The 22,593-nt window shown below is 40.6% G+C and overlaps 1 protein-coding gene across 2 annotated transcripts in view; it reads right to left on the bottom strand.

The window, feature by feature from the left end:
* Positions 1 to 22,593, bottom strand: part of MICU1 (mitochondrial calcium uptake 1) — a 111,131-nt gene that overhangs the window by 41,992 nt on the left and 46,546 nt on the right. Inside the window, exons 7-8 of one of the 2 annotated variants that reach the window (XM_072869636.1) lie at positions 10,949 to 11,014; positions 9,625 to 9,739 (exon numbers count right to left, since the gene is read on the bottom strand). In XM_072869636.1, the coding sequence (XP_072725737.1) occupies positions 9,625 to 9,739; positions 10,949 to 11,014 (181 nt within the window). The remainder of the gene's footprint in view (positions 1 to 9,624; positions 9,740 to 10,948; positions 11,015 to 22,593) is intronic. The other variant, XM_072869637.1, reaches the window with a different exon arrangement.

The raw sequence follows: 22,593 nt of genomic DNA, 5'->3' as shown, positions 1-22,593 counted from the left end.
GAATCACTCAAACAAAAGGAAATTAATATGGAATTAACTGAACTGGATTTTGTACATTAGCTACAGCTTCAATTTAGGGCCAGGAGACTTTTACATCGTGTTTTCCCCTTGCTATAATAAACTGTAGCACTTCATCACTAAAAGATTCAGCAAACATGTTAATGAGATCACTTTTTCCAGTCACTTTGTGCCTTAAACAGATGTATGACAACATTAAACTCGATGGCAGGAACGGCCTGTCACTAGCCACTTGATATATACAGCACATACAGTCCTGCTGTTACCATCTCTGGATTTCCAATTTCCTCGTGCCAATTATCACGCTTTAAATTCCAAACACCACGTGCATAAACGATATCTCCTATAACCATGGCAATCACCAGCAGCACGTGGTGTGTTATTTCATACACAACCCTGCAGCAGAAGCGATGCCTCTACCCAACTTCTGTCCTGCCTGCTGGGATGGGGAGACCTTTGCTCTCCATCCCTCGTTATTTCAGCGTCAGCTGAGATGTACTCAGGTGGACCAGTCGTCCCCAACACCAACCTCATAATCTTTTCAACGATGCAATCTAATTAAGAGATTTATACAAAAAGCCTCCTCTGTATCCATGCATCATTTCCAGTGATTAATTCCCCGTTTCCTTGAGAGCAACAATATTAAGCACCTTCCAACTACCCTCCTATTGTTTAAATAACACATCCAGTTTTATTCACTTTAATTGCATGTACTGCATTGAAAGCCTGGATGCAATTTGCCCTTATTAGCCCCAAAATCTAGCAAAAGAGTTGTTTCCTCTATGAGGAAATAGGGGACTATACAAAGCTCTAATCGAGTTACAAGAAGCTAGAAAAAGAGCAATTAACACATCTCATCTTTCTTCCTCCATTTTCCCTGCCAGGGTACAACGATGTATATTCTGAGATTGGAAAATTTGTTACCCCTTGTTACAAGTTGGTGTTTGGTCCCCCCTGCCCCCTTTCTTTAAGGAAAAATGTAATTCCATGTCCCATTCGCGCAGACAGAGGGTGAACAGAGAAAGCAAGGTACTTAACTTACCCCTCGCAAAGGCCGTTTCCTTCCTTTCCCTTCTCTAAACACACATTTTCAAGTGCAGTTTATCAAAGCCCCAGAGGAGACCATCACTTGCAAAATTAAAATGAACAGTTCAGCATCAAAAATCTGCAGGGTCAGTATTTTCTAAGGACAAGGAGGGAAAGTGTCTTTAAATTGGCAAATTTAATTATTTCATTTCTTTAGCTGATAAGCAACAAAGCCCGTTTCTTCCTCTGATCTGCGTATCTAACTCCAATTACTTGTAACGACACTTAAATCCAACAAACGTGAATCCGAGCCAGGGAAACCAGAGGGCACTAAAGACAATTAGCTCATCCTGTTCCTGCTCAGGAAGAAATGTTCATTAAGATGTATGTCCCTGATCTCCGGGCAGCCTGAATTTATTAGTCCTGAGTGAGATGATTTCTGCCTCACCTCTTGGGCATGATGTTTCTGACCAGGATTTATTGGGGAAGAGTCATTCTGATGGCAGCTAAGCCCCCTTGCACACCCTGCCCCATTACTCGTGGTTACATCAGCCTGTGCAACCTCCATTTCTCTTCCTCTTGTACTTCAGAAACTTGCAGACCATAAAAGCAGCAGATACTGGTTTGCCTAGCTAAACTTAGCCTCCCCCCCCCCCCTTTTATTATGCTCCCCAATTTCACCATTCTCAACTGCAGCTTCTCTAAATTTCCCCACTGCCTCCTTAATTAAGATGCCTCAAATGAATGCAATATTCCTCCTGCAATAGTTACCAAAACCATTTAAACGACTGTTTGCTTTTAATACGGCACAATGCCTGTCTTTACAAGGGAAAACCATTTCTGGATTTCCTCAAGTGCTGAGCTGCATTTCCAGCTTGCTCTGATTTTGACCTAACTCCTCACCATACTTTTTGACATTATTCAGAATCAAGATTTTTTCATTGCAACTAATTTCCCTTGGGCAACAAGTCAGGAACTGGTCAGAGCAGCCGCAGTTTCTTTTCCAGCTTTATTTCTAGTCTTTAGGTGTTCAGGAGGATACAACAACTCCCTAATGATTCCTCCAAATCATTAACACAAATGAAAACATGGTACTGGAGCCCACACCAATACCAATTCATGAGTTACCTATTCCCTGCTTTAAGATATATGCACATATATCTAGAAAGATCAGGTTGAAATTATGCTGTAGATGCATAGCTCCAGCTCTACACACCAAGTTGCTTTTTCAACTAGCCTGGGAGTTAGTGCAAAGGGCAATCAACATTTTTCTTGACCCATTTGTTCAAATCAAATATTTGGGAACAGAAAGGCAATAAGAAAACCAAAAACCACACACAGTAGCATTACAAAGATGAGTAACCTCCACCAAACAGCTGACGAGCAGCAGCACTGACCACACTGAAAAATCCACCCGATCCATCCATATAAAGCCCCAGGGAACCTCTGAGGCATTATATGGGTTGATTAGGCATCTTTAAGCCAATTATGTAATTTTTAACTATTTTGAATTATTCAATGGACCAATTTGCAGCACTCAATTGCTTTTTATTGCCATTTACTCTCATCAGAAGCAATGCACTCTGAAAGACAATAAATTCTCACTGATGAGAAAGGCCACATTTTACTATTTTTGTGCTCATTCGATCTTCTCTTTCCCCCAAACACAATGCTCCACACTTGGAGATACCTCTCAACAAGGTCTTCCTGCTGATTCCTCTTGCAACTCATGCACTACATGGCTCCAGTCAAAAAAATTAAGTGTCTGTAGAGCATCCACCTCAAGAGGAGGTACTGCTTTTTAGGAAAAATATTTTGAACACACTTTTGGAAAATAAACATTGCTCCTTTCAGATGTAGTTGAAAATTTCTTCGTCTGAATCTAAACACAAAGCAGCTCAGGACTTCAATATTCATCCTGAAGCCTAGTAACTCTCCAAGCAACTCCAACATGGGACGAAAGATCATGAATTCAGCTGGGGAGTTACTTGAAGAAAAATTAGTCATTAGGAGTTAAATAACCTATGATTGCCTCTTCCCCATCTATCCCAAAATTAAAAATATATGTACAAAGGCCATAGTACCCTGAAGCTGAAAAAAATCTTCATAATCAATCCAAAATGAACACAGTCCTCCTAAGGTAGAGACAGATTTTCATCTAGAGAAATGGCTCTTCAAGTCTTGCAGCTTTACTATTTTTTCTTTTCCTTTTTTCAGGCCACAACATTACAAAAGCTTACCTTATTCCTCGAGCCAAAGATTAATCAAGATTCCTCCCCCACCCCTTAAGTTACATGAATCAGCATAGCCATTATTCTGTCTGACTCCGCACAGCGGTATTTTAGCCGAGAAATTTTTCTGTACGTGTTTGATTTGGAACATTTTGTCTGAAGGAAAGAAACAGGGTCATAGACAATCTCATCCTTACAAGACCGCAGCCAGCAGTCCAGCACTGGTATCTAGTTCATTGTAAGCGACTGCACTGGTAATGGGGAAGAGCTAGATTATGCACTTTCACATAATGCATCTCCAAATGCTGTAATATTTTTTTGAGAACAGAGTTACAGCTTATAGGGAAGCAATTATCCATAGAATATAGATGGCTGAGCTTCAGCTGCAATAAATGGGGGGAGGGAGGAGAGAGAACCCAAAACATGAAAATGTCCTAACATTGCAGATATTTTCCTTTCAAATCATTCCACTATTTCAGAAAATGAATCCAAATCCCACCAACTTTTTTTATGTTAATCAATCCAGAAATGTAAATAACAGGCAGCTAAAATAACCTAGACCACTGCATGGAGACTTAGCCACAATATCATTGGTTCTAAAGGTAAAATATCTTTAAATAGCTAAGAGTTATTTCTTATCACAAGGAAGAATCAGAATTACCTCTGAAGTAATACAAATGCATCTTTTTAAAACCTAAGCATACCAATCCCACTAAAATACTGACTGAAGCTGTAAAGCAGTCTAGCACCCAGAAAATCAAGTTTTCATTTTATTTTCAAATTCCAGTTAAAATCTAAAACACAAGGCCGCTTTCACGAGTGGAAAACATGTCTTTTATACCTGGCAGAAGTACACCCTATTTCTATTACAGGCACATGTTTGGGGTAGGTGTTATTTCCCAACAGCATGAGCTGGATCACGTTGGCTGAACTGTCACACCTGGCTCACCAGTGCAGCTCCACACACGGGGAAAAGGGTAGGAAGTGGCTGATAAGGAACCTGCCATCATGCAAAGTAAAAATACCACGACTACTAATAGTTAGAAAAGCCCTAAACAACCTAGACCAAGAGAAACGAAGGTTTTGTTAGCTCCTCACTCTAAATCCACACTAGTGGTTCACATGTCTGAACTCAGGCACATGGATTCAAGCCCTACTTGAGGACCAAGCTTCAAAGCTACTGAGCTGCACATGCCCATGTTGCCACCAGAGACAGTGAGAGGTGCCCAACAAGAAAGCAAAGAAGGGGTTAACTAGTACAGTTGACAGGTAAAATCACAAATAAACTGTCGTCTTGTACAGAAACATATAGATCGGACACATGCGTAAGGAACAGCTAAAGGATGTGTCACGTGAATGGATGCTCCGATCCACCCTTTGGAAAGCTGTACCATGAGAACGTGCCACCTTCAGATACAGAAATGCACGCCAAGCGTGCAGTACGCTCTTCCTTAGAGTGATGTCCCAGGGGACCCTATTTTTAACATTTCTTCTATTTAATCAATTAAAAAAATCAATTAAAGAAAAAAATTATTGCTGTTTCACTTTTCTATTTTGCTTGTTAAAGAGACCATGTAATTTTGACACCAAATTATGTATTTTGATTTTAATGTCAATGACAAACATATGCCTCAGTTTCAGAGACTTGAGAGAATGTGACAGCACCTCGGCTGGAGTACAAGACTCACCTTTCAACAACTTCTCATCAGTTACCACATGACTCACAGATCATTGCTGGAAATCAAGATTCCCTCTTAAATGCCTCTCCAAAATAAGGACCTGGAAACAAGATGTGGAAATGGCAGCTCCAGACAAAGGTCATTAGAAGCTGCGCTCTCCCAGGAACCCCCAAGGAAAGAGGACACCTCAAACCTCTGCAGGTTCTAGGATATTGCTATGAGCAACACAAAATTACTCTATTTCCCACTTCTATAGAAATAATGAGTAAATTTCTGTAACTTCTCAATCAGGCTAAGAGGTGCTGCACACAGAATAGTCCTTCCCCACCGCAAATTTACTGCCCTCTGTGATACAGGAGGTTGGTGGAGATCCATCAGCCCATCGCACTATGCAAATGCAAGGGATGAAGAGATGAACAGAGAAAGACCAAGTGAAGACTGCAGGCGGAGAGGCTGGTAGAGGCTCCCACGCCCCAGCATCAGTTTTCAAAATGGAGTGTTCAAGCGCCAATTGCCACCAATTGCGAGCATTCTGTCCCGTTTCTGTCCTCCTGTCCTTCAGCACAGCTAGCAGCCCATGGCAGAAGTGGGACACTGAGCCAGAGCGCTCTCGGTCTGACGTGAAGCAACCAGGCTTACGTTCAAAAGTTGGGACATCCCTTGGGAGGGGATCTCTGTGCTGCTCAGACACATCTTGGAAATCCCACGCAGCAGTGACTGGGCCGGCAGAGAAGTATTGAAAGCATCCCTGCACCACATAGTGCAGATGACACAGACCCACATATATGCATGTAGGTAAACAGAGGGTCTTGAAAGTTTAGAGTAAAGATAAAATTAGCATGAATAGGACCACAAACAAAAATATTCCTATAAACTCAAAGCAACCTTGTATCTCCTTTTCTTGTAGAAATGAGCCCTATGGCACTTAGTGCTGCTTTGCAGGATTAAAACACTGCCAGTATGGTGGTGATCTCACTCATGGCAGGGAGGAGGCTGAGGACATTCGTGTCAGCCAGCAATACATATTCAAAGTGACCACAGCACAAACAGACCCCAGAGATCACGCTGCCTGCATGCAGCGGTGCAGGAGAACATGCCACACCACCTCTATTGCAGGGACCTGTGCAGCACTCGAGATCCAGCCAGAAAATAATTTCCAGAGCTAGATGATTTGGGATTTATTTTCTACACAGGGGAAAAAATAAAAAACAAGGTCAATCTATCCCAGGTGAGAGCACCCATAAGGGATGGCAGCACACTGCCCTAGAAAGAGCCCACACGAGATGGAAGAAGGAGCTGCGGGTCTGCTACAAGAGCCCTGGCAAGAGAATGATTCGTTTGGCTTGAGCCAACACTGTTTAATCCTCCTTCCAGGAGGAGTAAATCCAGACACAGTGACAGTCCAATTATGGAAACAACACCGACTTATTATTTTAATGTCCAGCTCCCTTCAGTATCCATTAATCAAGTAGGCATTAGCACGCCTGCACAATGGACCATGTTTGCTCTGAAATTGCAGTTGCTGGTGATGGAGAAGCTCTTTCTCCCCTTTCTCCACCTGTTCTGCAAGTCCAAAAGCATAAACCTCTTATGTTTAAGAAAGCAAAGACATTGCTTCCCTATAACATTTGAAGAACGCAGGGGAAATCCCAACATTTTGCTTAGCCTGTACTTTACTTGTCTTTCCACCTCTGCCCCAAAACACATGGAGCAGCTGAAGCAACCAGAACCATGGGGTATCCTCAAGGCCACTCAGCTCTCATTGCCTTTAATAGAAGGATGACTTTCTGAAGCAGTTAAATACTACTTTATTAGTTGTTTTAAAAATACATTTTCACAGAGACACAGCAACTGACAAGAACAGACAGTGCTAGAGCAAGAAATCACTTGTAAATAAAATATGGTGACAGACTTCATTTTCTGTGCAATATGCAAACAGCTCTCTGCAAGCAACATACAGATCAAGCCTTCAGTCCTCTTCTCCTCCTCTCCCTCCCCAGCAGCTGCCTCAGTCTGCATTTCAGATAATATAACTGAAGTGAACTGAAGCTGAAACTGCAAAGACAAATTAAATAAAAAGCTTTGGGAAGCACTCTCAAAGCCCAGCAGTGCTTTTGGTAGAGCCAGGGAGATGGGCAGGAGCCATCTCAGCAGACTTGCTGGGCACAACCCTCCTGAGGACCACAATACACAAAGGCTTTCAGGTTTCTTGTTTTCAGAGGTTATCATTCATCAGTTTTGAGTTCAATAAGCCAGACCAGACCACGACTGATCTCTCCCCATCACTTCTGAGCACAGCAGAGGAGTACCTCTCCCTCCTGCTTCTTACCCCCAGACCTGATCTCACACTCCCCTTCTGATTATCCTGCTTTAGTGCTCAATACACCACCTTCCTTTCTCAACATTTAGTGGCTTTTAGCTATTTGATTTAATCTACAGCTAGCTCTTGTCCAGATATCTTCATAATGTTTGGGTGATTTAAACAACACAGTGAGAAAACCAATATTGAACTGTCAGGTTTAAGATGTACCTTCCTCATTCTATTTTATTTATTTTCAGGGGAAAAAAAAAAAGAAACTACTGGATTCCTGCAAGAAACTACTGGATTCCTGTTTACTAGTAGGAAAGTAAACCAGCATGGCATAACAGCGAATTTTCTATCTAGCCACAGGGCAAGGTTTGTTTGGGAGTTTTATTTTTTTATAAAAGCAAATGCTTTAAAATTTAAACCAAAACTCTTCTTCTGGAGAATCACTGTTTGACAGAAGCTCCAGAGACATCTCTCCATCTTCAATAACCATTCAGCAAACTCCCAAAATACCTAAAAGTCAGCCTAAAAGTCCTGGAACACTTTTTTTCTCTTTTTTTATTTTTCCTTTTTGAAAGCTCCTGCATTGCCCACCCTTCACATCGTTCCTCAAAGCACACACCACACAATTCTCTCTTCTCTTGTTAGTCTGATTTGCCAGTAATTGCAAACACATTTAAAAGCCCAAGAACAAGAGGAAAAAAAACCCTCCCTCCCGCGTAGTCCTCCAAAACAAGGCTGGCTGCTACTCTAACACAAGGTGGTCCCTTTTCTTTTATTCTCACAACAAAGGAACCAAAGCAAGAACAATTTCTCTTATGGCTGCCTGTGCAAGCACATGAAGTTAATTTTGCGCCCTGCATACTTGATTAGGGGGTTGTTCGCCAACCAGCACAGCCATAAAGCCAAGGGCACAAGCGTTTTCTAAAGCACATTCAGTAATGCAATACTATGGGTTTGAGTGTTCATTGTCATCTGTGGAGACTCAGATGAAAAGCCCTTGCTACACAAGTGAAAATATCTTAGATAATTTCAGCACAGACTATAAGAAAGGAACAGCAAAAGCCTTAAGAGAGTCAGTTCTGAGACTCAAACAAAAAAGCGGATTAAAATCATAAAACAAATTGCCTGGCTTGAACTAGCTTTATCTCTCAGTGTTTGTTTTCACAATGTGAAGGTCACACACATCTTCCCCCCATCACATCCATTTGACAACAAACAAGACCTTGAACAGTGCTTCTCCCCAGTAATAGATCCACAGTAAATTAAGAGCTGCCTCTTTAATTTGTCCATGTTACAGCATGCAAGAACACAGGCAAAAAAATAAAGCACCTGTTGCTTTTACAAAACATCAGTGAGAATTACCCAGCTGACTCCCTGAACAGCACAGAGCAGGTAGCAATGGGGGGTCTACAGTAAACTGGGAAGAGTCCAGCTTTTTAATTCCTGTAATCAGGTCATCATGAAACAGATACTTACAAGATCAGATGGCCAAGTTTTCTTTCTCTTTTTTTTGTTTGTTTTTTGAAAGTCTAAAACCAAAATGTCTCAAGTTCATTTGGACAGTGGCATATTCCCCATTACCCCACATTTTCTAATGGGGCTGAAAAATAACTGCAATTTCTGCTGACTTTCCTGTTTGTGATGCAGCACCTTCCAAGCGGCTAGAGAAGCTCTGCAAATGAGGTTTTGAGCTTGCTTTCCCCCATGAAGAAAGTCTAGAAGTGCCGTTTCACAGAACCAAAGACTTCAGTTTCACTGTTTCTTGCCAACAAAGCAAACTTTTAAGTGCCAGCACTTCGAGTGCAGAAGATTCTGCTGGAACAGATTAGCAGATCACAGAAATATCACAAATGCTAGTCAAGTGCAGCAGGGTGAAAAGACAGAAGGTATCTAATGATACTTGTTGAAATGTAAACAGCTTAACTTGTCTCCTCAGTGGATTACATCACGCACAAGCCTGAGCTTACCAAAGTGAAAATACAGCTGGAGAAGAGAGTTTGAACAGTAACCAGTGAAGAGCTGGAAAGCAATATTCATTCAAACACAAGAATAACATATGAACACAACTTAACAACACATCTCCATTTACAGTTTTGAACAGCAGGTCAAGACTAATTAAAAAAAAATTTTGCCACATTTTAAAATAAGTCTTCAGAAGTCATCACTTATCTTTCTGAACCACTTGAAGTTAAGACTAAACCAGATGAAGCAAGAGCAATTATTCACTCAGCTCGAGTTTCAAGGAATCAAGAGTTCCTTTTAGGGAAATGTATGTAGACAACAATAGCAAACTCATTGCTTGTAAACCTTCAAAACATTAAAAAAGAAGTAACTGCAGAGAAAAAAACCCCGTACTTACTGGAAAGGACTGTTGTGAGGAAGATGTAGTCGGAAAAAGAAATGAGTCCACATTCTCCAAGTGCATAAAATATGCTGTCTTCATCAGCAAACTTCTCTCTCTCCTGGGATAATTTCTATTTATTCATCCAACCCGCACCCCAAAAAGAGAAAATAAAGCAGTTTATTAAATGGAGACACAGAAGGCTTTATTTGTATCGTTACCACCAACAAGCCATTCCACATACACACGCCCCTAGTATCTCCATTCATATTCAGTGGACCTTTTCCAGCCTTCAAATCTGTCAGAAATGCTCTGCAAAGGTCAGTGCTTCCCCATCTCAAATCAGGGGTAAGGAATTGCACAACAATAATTAGTTGTTTTAGCCTAGCTGAAATACAGATAAATAAAACTATGTCCATTTTGCCTAATACTGTCTGAATCTGACAATCAGATTATGAAAACCAGATTTTTAATAGAGGATTCAAACAGGTAATTATTATATTTCACTAATAGCACTTCAGTTTTCTCTGTTGTGGCAGCAATCAAGAAAGAACTATATCACATGAATATAAAGTATGATCAAAGTTATAAAAAATGTGTAGTTAACCGAAGCACACAATTCAGGAGTGTGTTTAGCAAGCTCACTAGGAGGACCAGGACCAATACCAATCTCAATCTCTTGCTCCAGTTCTTTTTCAACAACTTGTTTTAATAGAAAATACCATGTGTTTTATCAGCTAATCTCCCTTAGTAAGTTAAAAATCCAAGTCCCTTTGATCTGCTGAAGCTTCAAAGACTGAAAAGGATCCATAAAACTGTTAGGAAATCCACACTGGTGACCCATTTTAAGAACATAGCAGGAGGCGGCACACACACACACAGAAAAAAATTAAATTAATATAAAGGAGAGTAGGCGTGGATGAGATTATTCCACAGAAACCAGGTCATGCAAGCTCAGAAGCATGGTGAAAGCAAGGCTCAATTTAGGAACGGTTTTAGGAAAAAACCGCTGACAAACACCACCACACGAGGGTCCAGCTACACAACTGTCCCCCACCGTTACCTCTGTCTAGCGGAGATCCCATCATATACAAGACAAAGGAAAGAAAACTGGTTAACCAACAATAAAATAAGCAGGCAAAACATAACATCAAGTTGAACGGTTAGACTTGCAAAGAGCAAGAAAGTTTTGAAGCAACCAGGTCGTTGCTTTGACTGGGTGCCGCTAAGAAGCCTGAGTAGACATCCCAGCAAGAGTTAGCACATAGCCTCTCTGGGTCAGACCCACTGTCTGCAGCTGATGTCTCTCATCCACCTCAGGGGTTTTTTTGAGAGAACTCACCATTGTATGTGGCTGCAGAGTGGGGATGAGCTCAGCTAATAATTTAGATGAAAATTTAACCCGTATCTGGCTCGGAAACCACAAGAAAAGAGACAAAAATAATCATATAGATCACAAAAAAATACAGTTTTCAGGAAAAAAAATAAGTTCAGCTCTACTGATCAAATAAAACTCTTCCCCATAACTCGTCCTTTACCATCTGGAGAGCATCAGGAATTTAGTAAGAGGTGAATCACTAACAACAGACAACATGCTAAAGGCATTCATTTCATGCAAGATAAGCGCTATTTATGCTTACGGAATACCAGGTTGAAGTATTATGTACTGAAAAAAATGCTTTTGCTTCCCTTCCCATTAAAATGGATCTGAAGCAAAATTACACTGATGCTTACGTTAAGGACAAGTAAACCATGTCTGGTTTTCCTTTAAACTGAAGGCAGGATTTGTGGAGAAAGCAGTTTTCTGTGATTGCTGCCAGTGGTGTTGCCAGCAACATCTCACCTGCTTGTGTGATTTATTGCCCCTTCCTCAGCAGCTTTTATCATAAACTAGCTATTAGCAGCATGCTTTACCCGCTTGAAGGATCCCGTGAAAAAGTTCCAGAGGTCAGTTTATTAATTTTTATAGGTTTCTTTTCTGCACCTAAAATTCATAGTCAGCAAACAGCTCAAACTATTCCTCATAAGCTGAAAATCACATCCATAGACTAACAATAAAAAAAGATATTAATTGCTCTCTGAAATACAAAGGTTTAGACAGATGGGAGGGAGAAGCATTTACTCATTTGCATCTTACTTTGAGCAAACAAAGTACAAATTTTTATTTATTTATTTTAAACAAGCATCTACTTGTCAGAAACCTGGGGAAGGGGAACATATGCTGTCACTATGGTGCCCAGCCTGCCTGCAGCTAACAGGAAAGGGAATTTCTCCCACTGATCTTAATAGAGAGAAAAAACCACACAGCTAAGTTGCTACAATAACAACTGACCTGATGAATAAGATTTTCAGGCTCTCAGCAGTAGGAGCACAGAAGTTAAAAAAAAAAAAATCTACAACTCTTCCATTTATTTTCTTCTGGCTCACTGCGAAGCTGCGTGTTTGCTTTCCACAAAGTACGTAGGAAGCTCGCCCCACTACAGGAAAGGCTGAAAGCATCCTTCTCAGGTGTTGTTCCCCACTATTAAACATTGTATTCTACAGAATTATATTATAATCCCCAGGAAAAAAGAATAAAATAAAATAAAAGAATCAATCTACCTACTTTACAAAGCATAACATGGCCTGCTGCAATCCCTCAAAGTTCAAGGTGAAGAAACCCAAAGTCAGTCCTCACTAACACCTAAAACCACTGTCTACAGAGCTCAAGTTTCTTTTCCACATCCTACTTTCCTTCCAGCATACTATACCATCCCTTCTAGCCAGAAAGGTAATGCATGGGATCAGAAAATGTAGGGAGAAACCCCTTTCCAAGCCTCCATCCTCTTTTAGAGATATGTCATCTTCACGAATTAGTTATACACACAATTTCAGAACTTTCACATTTCACACCCTTCTGTATCTGAACACAAACTCATTCTCAAAGTGCTCAGTTAAAACAGATGAATGTCTTCCATTTAATAATTTTTTTCTATGTTAAATCCATTCCCAAAACTACAGTAATTAAGATCATTCAGCACGCCCGAAAAACATTCAAAACTGAGCATTCACAAGTGAGCAAGCCACAGGAAACAGTTTACAAGTATGAGGTATTTTCAATCAAGCAGTAGATTCATATTAAACAAGCACACAAATGAGCAAGCATCCAAATTAACATGTAAAAAGGCAGAGAAATCCAAATGTACCATTACTTTCAGCACAAGCATGGCTATGTAAGTTCAGTGAAAAGCCACCAGTCCAGTCTCAGTGAAATAAAACCTTTCACAGGCATTCAGGCAGATTATCTTACAATACCAGACATCGATGACAGGTAAAAAAAATAATGTAATTGAATTTCAAAATACAAAGCTTGGTTTGCCCTTTCCAACTCAGGCTCCAAGCCCAACAAACAGCACCAGAACATGGGTTGAACATACCAATAACAGTGACCAACCTCCCCCCCAGATCCGTGTGCTGTAGAAAACCAAGTTGCATGCCATATGCAGGCAACTCCCCAGACCTGTGTTACAGGCTGGCTGCAAGCAAGCAAAGCACCCAAAGAGATAGCATGAACTTCACATATTCTATCCCAAAACTGATCTATTGCTGGAGCCTCCCTCGAGCCAACTACATGGTACAGCTCCCAGGTACAAAGGATTTCAGTGAAAAAAACCCACTCCTTCCATTCCTTGCCAAACATGACCTTTATTTTGGATTTAAAAATTGTTTTCCCAGTGCTGAGTGAAGAGTGAAACATATTAATACTTAATTATGCAAACCTGAAAGAAAGATGTATTTCTGCAAATTAAGGGATCCCCTCTCTGCAAAGGCAGAGACGAACACAAGGTGCAGCGCTGGTGTTTGCCTGCATTCTTAACGCACATTTAGAAAAGCCTTGTCAGCTAAATCCTTGCAGCTCCACTACATTTTGCATTTCAGAAACTACCTAATGAGCAGCATTTAATTTGCCACTTTGGGCAGAACACATTCCTGGTAAGTCACTTAAGAGTCAAAAGTCTGTGTTTCAATCTGGAGGAGAAAACACACTTTCAGCACATTTATTCACACAACTTGTTTATGTTTCACATCACCATTGTACTTATATACACCAAAGCTTCAGGAATTTATCAGCCTTATGTGACCACTCGACAGTGACTTATGCCTTCCAAAACAACAACAAAATAAATATCAACGTGCATGCAAGATAATGAGTATTTCTCCAGAACCAGAAAGTAATTTTGTATATTAGTAGGGAATTTTAGATGAACCATAACCATCTTTTATTGACAAATGTCATCATACTCAGTTTGTTCCTTTTTAAAAGAAATACTTTAAGGTTACCCATATTGTGTAAGCAAATACAAAACCATGAGTGTTTCAAAACAGTTAAGTCACCTTGCTGCAAAGCAATTCTCTTTCAGTCCCAACTGACCACCTTCAGCTATGCAAACCATTTAAAAGACATCTATTAACGTCTGTCTTTTATGGTTAGCCGTAGACATACAGGAAAATAAGTTCAAATGCCTTATGTTCAGTGTTAAAAAGAAATATTCTCTTTTCCACAGTAGAAGTTTCCAAAAAAATTTGTGTTGCAAGTTTGCCTAATACAGACAATTTCTTTCCTTGTTTCTGAGTTTTCTGGCTTTAGAAGGTAAAGATGACCCTCCATATTATTGCAATTTTGAGATACATGTCTCTTTACAATTGAAATCTCTCTAACAAGAGAAGAATCCCCTACATTAGTACTTATGCACATAACATTAAGCAGTACGCATAGACATGATGCGTGATTAGTCCTGCTCGCACACGGCTTGATACCTTGGGCTTAAATCAGTAGGCAGCACCCCTATAAATAAAAAGTTATTATGAATCCGTCTAAGGATAGGAAAACAAATCTTTTTGTAAAATTTATTGGACAATCCATTTAATTAATGCATTTTAAACACTCTTTAGCACCTATCACGCGTATTGTTTGACATCTTTAGGAATATTAGCTGGCATCTGCCATCTCATTAGCACTATGCAACATTTTAATGTGCAGCGAGGTGGCTCCTATTTGCCTGGTCCAGCAGAGCCTGCAGGACAGCATCGTGCTGGCACAGACTACTACAGCTCTTCCCCAAGCAGAGCTGTTGAAAGTCTGGGGAAATATATACAGAGACATTTGCTGACTAATGTGTTTGAAGCAGATGCTCTGTATTAGTCTATCACACAAGATGGATAAGGGAAAACCCTTAAGAAATGCCAGTGAGAACTGCAGGCAATGCAGCCTGCTATGGTAACTAAAAATATTAATGCTTTGAACTCTGTCTCCATCAAAATGCTGAACTGGAGGCTCTGAAATGAGGGAGATTTTAAATTTTTGTTCATTTTTTTTAAGATATAAACTTCAAAGAACCTAAGCCATGTATTTAGAGGTTTAATGACAACTCTTGTTGGCACCTCACTACCTACATTAAGAAAACTGAAATAAAGAAATAAAAAGGCTTTCAGAATCAGATTTAAAAATTGAGTCTTTCAGCCCAGATGTTCAAAAGCACTTTAGGGAAAGAGAGGCAGGGGAGGTCCCTCCACACTGTGAAACAAAGCCAAACAAGGACTTGGGGGAGAGTGGAGGAATTTAGTTTTTTTCAGGCTAGCTTTATAACGTGGATGCAAAATAAGTCATTTTAGATGCGCCGCATAGGATTTTTTATATCACTTGTTTATACATCACTAAATAAGAAAAGTGTTTATGGTTGTGATAGAAACAGCACAAGAACTTTCTGAAACTCAAACCTCTTTTTGCAGTGGAAAGTTTACAGTATCATTCCTAGTGGCTCTAGATAATTTACTATGAAGTCTACATACTAACACAGGCAAACACAAACAGATTCTGCATGGCAAATCGTGGTGGGTGAGTGTTAGCATAGGTAAATGCTTAAAATTTACTGCTGGTAGATAAATACTGCAGCTTATGACCTTTCAGGAGTATATTTTAATAAAGAGGTTTTTAAAACCTTTGATTTGGGGGTTATTTTATCTGTATATATACACAGGTTGACAAAAATACAGAGCTGGATATGGATGAAGGTGTTCTGCATACTCTTTCCCTCTGAATTTGAATTTGGACACGTACAGAGAATCAAAAATTAGGCAGCAATTATTACTATAGGTGGTCTCCTGAGACTGGAAAGAGAAATCTGCATTCCCTCCTTCCAGCAAGGCTGTAAATATTCATCACCTTTAAAACAAACGGCACCTGAAACGCAAGGCCAGCATTCTGTACAACCAAGAAAAAAAAAATGACACAGACTTTCCCGACCCTTCGCAGGCAGCAGACCCACTCATGCAAGGGAGAAACCCCTGCTGGAAAAGCAAATAGGAAATGCCTCTGAAAAGGGACAGTCTACACTTCTGCTTCCCTCCGCTGTGCCGTTTCGGTCCTCTGTAGGGTAATGAAAACACAACCTATAGGACCACAGCAGCATTCATCATGGGAATTTTATGGGGGAAGATTAAAATTAGGTCCTTGATGTCCCAAATCATGCTTCTAAAATTAGTTGACTTTTGACACCTTTGAATTTAAATGGCTGTTTAGGTCTGCAGATGGAAATTGGGATACCGCTTTCCCTCATCTCAGCCCACATTACCAAGATGAATTCATTATGTTGATAATGCACACTGCCTGTTTTCTCCGATAAAAATTCCAATGTGAAAGTACACAAGGAAAATAATAATTCTGTATAGAAAGCAAGTGTTAAGCATTGGCTCAGACAATGAGGTTGGGGCCACACACTCAGTACTAATCACTCACCAAATGAGAACGGGGTTTGGGGAAAAACTGCACATAATCATTTAATTAGAGATTGTAATCACACTCACAGATGGTTTAAGGAACCAAATTAAGATACAACTAAAAATCTTGCCATTCCCTTCCACTTTCTCACTCCTCCTTTCTTCTTCACCTGCTTCTCCCATCCAGACCTGCCCTCCTTCTGTAGTCAGTGTGGTCAAGCATCTCCTAAAACATTCCCTCCCATCCTGCTCGATCCATCCTCCTTCCCTCTCCCCTTTCCCCTTCTCCCTACTAACTCCACATTACCCAAGGACAGTTTTCAGAGCTCAGTTTTGTATCCCTTAACTATTAAGCATTAATCTAATGCCAGCAAAACTATCAAATAAATTAAAGCCAAAAATGACCCCATAAACCACTTCCTGATTAAAAGACTGCATACACCCACAAAAAGGGCACTTTGTCACAAAGCTGCTTATTTTTTGCTAACTTCCCCTATGGATTTCATTAACATCACAAAGCTACCAGGCAAACAAAGCATTTGGAGTACATTTCCCTCTTTACTTACTAATACTAAATTAACTTCCTTCTACTTTCTAGTTCCTTTTCCTAGAAACCATCTTATGAACTATAGCATCAAAATATATTATTCCTAAAATATTATTTAATAAAGTTCACCCTACACAGTTCTGTAACTTGAAAACCTCAAGAAAGTTTGCATAAATAACCCTCCCCAAACTTACACACATCCAAATACATGATGTTTCCCCATGGCATTTGGCCAGCGAAACAGCTGTCCTTTCTCACAGAATAAAACTAACGTTGTGGCCTTGAGCGGAAAATGTAATTTTCCAACAGAGCCAGCTCTATCGCAGTCTCATCAAGCTGCAAAATGAGTCAGAAGCCTCAAAAGACACTGTGAAAATAGGAGGACAGAGATACACATTTGAGCTTTGCTCAAAGATGTTCCCATTAATAAAGCCACATATTAACAGTTACCCTGAGGACTGTACTCTTAACAGGCCAAATTATCAAGTATTCTGAAATAAATCCTTTACGCTGAGGATCAAGGAGAGGATTCAGGATTATTTATTAAAGGAACGGGGAGAAGGGGTGAGCGTACACTGTCCCTTTTACATGAAAAGTGCATATTATGAGGTCTGAAGCACAAACTAATCAAAGCACATGCTGTCTGCTTTGTACCTGCCAGAAATCCTGGTGGAAGGGGAGAAGGTTAGAAAAGGGAAGAAAATGAGGGAATGCTTGGTTACACCAAAAAACCAAACCATAATTAGAATAAAGACACAAGTATCAGCGATATTAGTAGCTGGAAGAAACATCCACTGGGTACCTAAAAATCAGAATAAAAGAGGACATACAGCAACCAGAGCATTTTAGTACTATCTGCCAAACTAGCCCTGTGAAAAAAAAGCAACAGAATTAGTGGTACAAAAAGATAACAGCACGTAGAGCTCTGTCAAAATTGAAATATGCCACGAACGTTTGGTAGAGGACGTAGGAAAGGATGAAGTATGTTCTGTACATGGACGTAAAGCAACCCAGGTGTCCACCAGGATGTTGGTGCACCATGCATTTACCTGTGTTAGAAGCAACTAAGCATTTTCTTTGATGAAATTTTTATTAAAAACAAGCCAAGAGAAGAAACTGCAGTTCAGTGTCCGCACAGGTCCCAGTGAACCACATGCATGAAAAAGCGGTGAGGAACACGGAAGTAACTCAAAACTGCTAACCAGAGCAAATGGGAGGACCAAGTTTGGCTGGGAGGAGAAAGCTAGCGAGCAAAGAAACCCACAAACACAGACATTGGTGTCAAAGAAAGTCAAGAAGAGAAAAATCATGTCACCTCAGCTCAGATTTGCTGATTATCTGCAATAAACTGCATCTCTGCTTGTTCCACAAAAGGTCCCAGGCAAGAATTATCTCCCTCCAGTTTGTGAGGACACTTTTGGGGATGGCAGAGGAACTTTTGTGTAGATGAATGTAAGTAAGAAGATGCCTCCTTGTTATTATGTAAAAAACTACCTGCACTAAGATCAGAAGCTGAAGGAATTTAAAGCAGGAAATCTGAAATTAGACAGAGATGTTCTACACGGATTATGGACCAGGATATAGCTGAATGCTTCAAGGTATCGCCAAGCAAGCCATAACCTAGACTCAACAGTTCAAACTGCTGACGCTGGGGACTCATTTATTTCAAACTCTTACAACAGACATTGGCAGGACCTCATACAATTGGATTTAGAAGACTCCTCACCTGTTTTCATTGTGTCTAAGCTAGAGAAAGTACTGAGTATCCTTCTCAGTTAATGGGTTCAGTAAATCAACTGCACATGCGCTTTACACTATTTACTGAATTGCAATAGCTTGCTTTTGTTAAGGTATCATTTAGAGTCGCATCCTCCTCTTGAATGAAGGTTTCAGAGGCACTTAAAGATCACAGCAGCTCAGAGCTCTGATCCAATGTTTGACTCTTGAATGACAGCAGGACTTTGAGCTTGTCTCGCTTGCTGCAAGCTTGGGTCTACGGCACCTTACACCACTCTGGTGGAAATCTTATGCTCCAGCCTTAGCTCTTACACAAAGCAAAGGACCCCAGAAATTCAGGCTAATGAATAAAGGACCCCTTTTCCCCCCCTTTCAAACGTGGCAGCAAGATCCTTCAATCCACCAGAAAAGCATGTACTACGGATGGTCCATCTACCTCCAAGTCCTTTTCATGGGGATCCTTCCTGAGCACATTTTTTCACGCTCCTGCACTCCTGAGATGCTCTTCAAATCATCTGGCAAGAAATCTTCCTCCTGAGCTGAGTCCCAGCAGCTGCTCTTTAATGGATACACACCTCCAGTTACAGGGCCTTAGCAGATAAGTGTAGCTTAAGCTAATCATTCTACTGGTCCATGATATAAGCCTGCATTATACAGCAGAAGTGAGTTTCAGATATTTTCCTGGCCCTTACCTGATTCTTCCCTTCTTACACTTCAAGCTCACTGGAGGACATGAAAGAAGCCAACAAAAAAGCACATGTAGTTTTGAACAAATTGCCAGGATAAAACAGAAAACAAACCTGTAATGTTAAGTTAGTAGCCAGAACACGTGGGCATGCTTAGGTACAAACTGCCTTTCCTTTTGTGAAGTGATGAGGACTGGAACTGAATGTCTGCAGACCCTCCTGGCCACAAGCAACCCTACTGCCTCTGGTAGGGACTGACTTCTTGCTAACCAGAGAGGGACAATACCCTGCAAGGAAAAGGCACATAAACCATCTGGAGTATTTTTCTTTTCATTTTGCTATTGCTCTGCATTACTCTCAGGCATCCCAAAACATCTAGAGATGTAAATATAAATGCTGGCAGGAAATACTTAATTCATAAATTTAATTAGATAGCATTGAAAGCCTCTATAATTACTTACTGCAGCAACAGTAGCAGGAGGGTAAGCTGTTGCTGGTAGCTCAAAGGCTTTTGTTCATATTAAGCAGTAGCAAGAAATTTTCCCCACTGGAGAACAAAAAGAGCAAGTCAAGTGTATTCTGTATTAAACTAATAAGCCATCTAGGTTTTTTCTTTCCCTAATTAGGCTAGAGGTCTCTTAAAAGCACTACAGCTTGCCTTTGTTGTGAACACCCAACCGCACAAAGACGGATCTATGCTGTGCACCCACCATATCCATTTTCTGGCTCTGCTCCCACCTTTACACCAGGCTGCACTGCTGAAAGCTCAGCTGCGGGACACCTGGGAGCTCCCCTGCAGTGGCTCACCAGGACAGGCACCACACCAAAGGACCCAGGTGACAGGGCCTGATTATGCTCTGAACAAGGTGGATGTGCAGCTCACACTTTATAGGAACATCACTAACAGCACTGCTTCTTTTTTTCTTTGAGAGATTAAGCTTGTCAATCATTAATGCATAAGCCAAAAGAATCCCATCAAGTAAACACAGTGGGCATGAAAAAAGAAAATTTTAAACAAAATCTGTATTACAACTCATGTAACATTAATGAAGCTTATACCACATTACATGTGCTAAGATATATACTTCTACTTAGTGAGAGCTTATTCATCACTATCATCTTGCTAAGGAAGATGCGAGCAGCAAGCGATGAAACAGCATAATGCCTCAGTTTGAAAATCAGATGTACAAAGAACATCTCCACACCACTCTCAAAAGCAGCCTTTCTTAAGCCCTAACAAACATTATGCAGCAGGGGAACAGCACATCTTAAATTAAATAGGACTTCACTCCTCCTAACCAGAGGCATGCTTTTCAAGATGGCAGGATGAGAGAAGGGACAATATGAGATATTTCTCCTACAGACAGGTTAAAAAAGCATTTGCTTTCCTACCACCAAAATGCAAGAGGAAAGAGACACAGTGGAAATGGAACAGATGAACAGTTGTGGTCTGGACACCTTCATGCCACAGCACCCTGAGCTACACATTAGACTGTGTCTATTCTCACATCAGCCTTTTTTTCAGGTTCAATATGAACACTTTGAAATGTCTGCAGACTGATTAATTTTTTTTCTACTCTGAATGAATAGTAATCAATGCCTTTTTTCCTCTACTTTCCAGAGCTTGCTTCCCTGGGGGAAAAACCACCACACTTAGACAAAAACGGAGCCAGGGACAGAGTTGCCTCCCTACACACTCAGCCCAGCAGCAGGTCAAAGAAAAGTATGATTTCATGTTGGCAAACAGATCTGACCAAGGGTTTTTACTGGATGAATGTCTCCAGGGTTTTTGGTCTCACAATGAGTGAAGAAAAAGCATTTAGGCTCAAATTACAAGAGCATTGTTCCCATTAATAAGGCAGTAACATTTACCTCCCTCTCCATCAACTCTATAAATTATCACTAGGAAGAAGGAGGGGCAGGAAGAAGAAAAAAAAGCAGGTATTGTCCTCGCACCACAGCATTCAATCACCTGCACAGCAAGATGCTTCAGAAACCCAACACAATTACAATACAGAGGCACATCACTCCACAAAATCCTGTGGCAAGATCAGTCCCGACCACCACACGGCAGCCGATTAGTTGTTTAGATGGTAGTTTTATGTAAATAAAATTGGTTCTGGGAAAGGGCAGACCATACATCTGCTTACTAATGGTGTAGCATTTACATCTCAAACATACATGCTCAAAATTCACACCAATACTTTAAACATTGTCCTGTAATATGTAATTAAAATGCAACTGACTGCACAGCTGGTTCTATTCTTTTAACTGAATCTCCTTCTAAATCATTACTTGTATGCCACCCTGGGTATACATCTTTGCTTGGAACTAAAATTAATTCTCTTTTCTACTCTTCAGCCAGGATCTAGCCTGCAGATTGTCAGTACTTTTCAGTACCACAGCTTGCTTGTGTCTGACTGCTCACAAACTCCTTTCACCTTAAAAATGAAGAGGAAATTTCCAGTGAACAGGCCTATTACTTTTTGAGCGCATGCCTGTACCACGAGTCCCATTACCTCTGCGTGACATTCGTAAGGATGCTTAGGGGAACGATGGACCTCTTACCCTTCTGCTTGAGCTCATCAGCTCTGCCAACGCACAAAGGGAAAGCACCAGAAAGTCGTCTCCAGGTAGAGGATGCTTTGATAACCCAAGAGGAATACGTAGTCAGAAACAGGCAAGGAAGCAGAGATGGGTTTTATCCTTTGGGTGCTACTATGCAAGTGAAACTTGAATGAGTAAGGTCAGCTCTGTAGCACCTCAGTTGGTGCTTGAGTAAAGACAGTGTTGTTTTTTGAACTGAAACCCAAAGTAAGCAATAAAATGAGGCCAAGATGCTATCAGACAGATCAATCTACTGTCGGGGAGAGCCAAGGCCAGCTTATTTTATACTCTCCTTGAATTTTTATACTGTCCTCAAATTATCCTCTCACCTGGACATTACCACTACCCTAATAGCGACAGCCAGATTTAGCCAGTCCCAAGGTGTCTTAAAGCAGACAGCCAAGCAAACAAGAACCTCTATTTCTTCATTTTCAACAGAGCAAACTGCTTCTAGGGTGTTATTAAACTGTGGAAAAAATAGGTCCCAGAAGAAGATAACAATGAAGAAAAGTCCATTGCAGTACCCTAAATCTACTGCCTCACTTTCAGATTATCCAGACCACAGGACGTAGACATCCAAGTGCAGCACCGACATCTCGAAGTTATATAAAAAGCAATTTCACTCTGCTACAGGTCAGAGCAAAAGGTGGTTAG

Source organism: Ciconia boyciana, chromosome 8 (genome assembly GCF_034638445.1).
Source record: "Ciconia boyciana chromosome 8, ASM3463844v1, whole genome shotgun sequence".
NCBI lineage: Eukaryota > Metazoa > Chordata > Aves > Ciconiiformes > Ciconiidae > Ciconia > Ciconia boyciana.
Note: the sequence above shows the minus strand (reverse complement) of the source record. Positions and strands in the feature narration are given on the sequence as shown.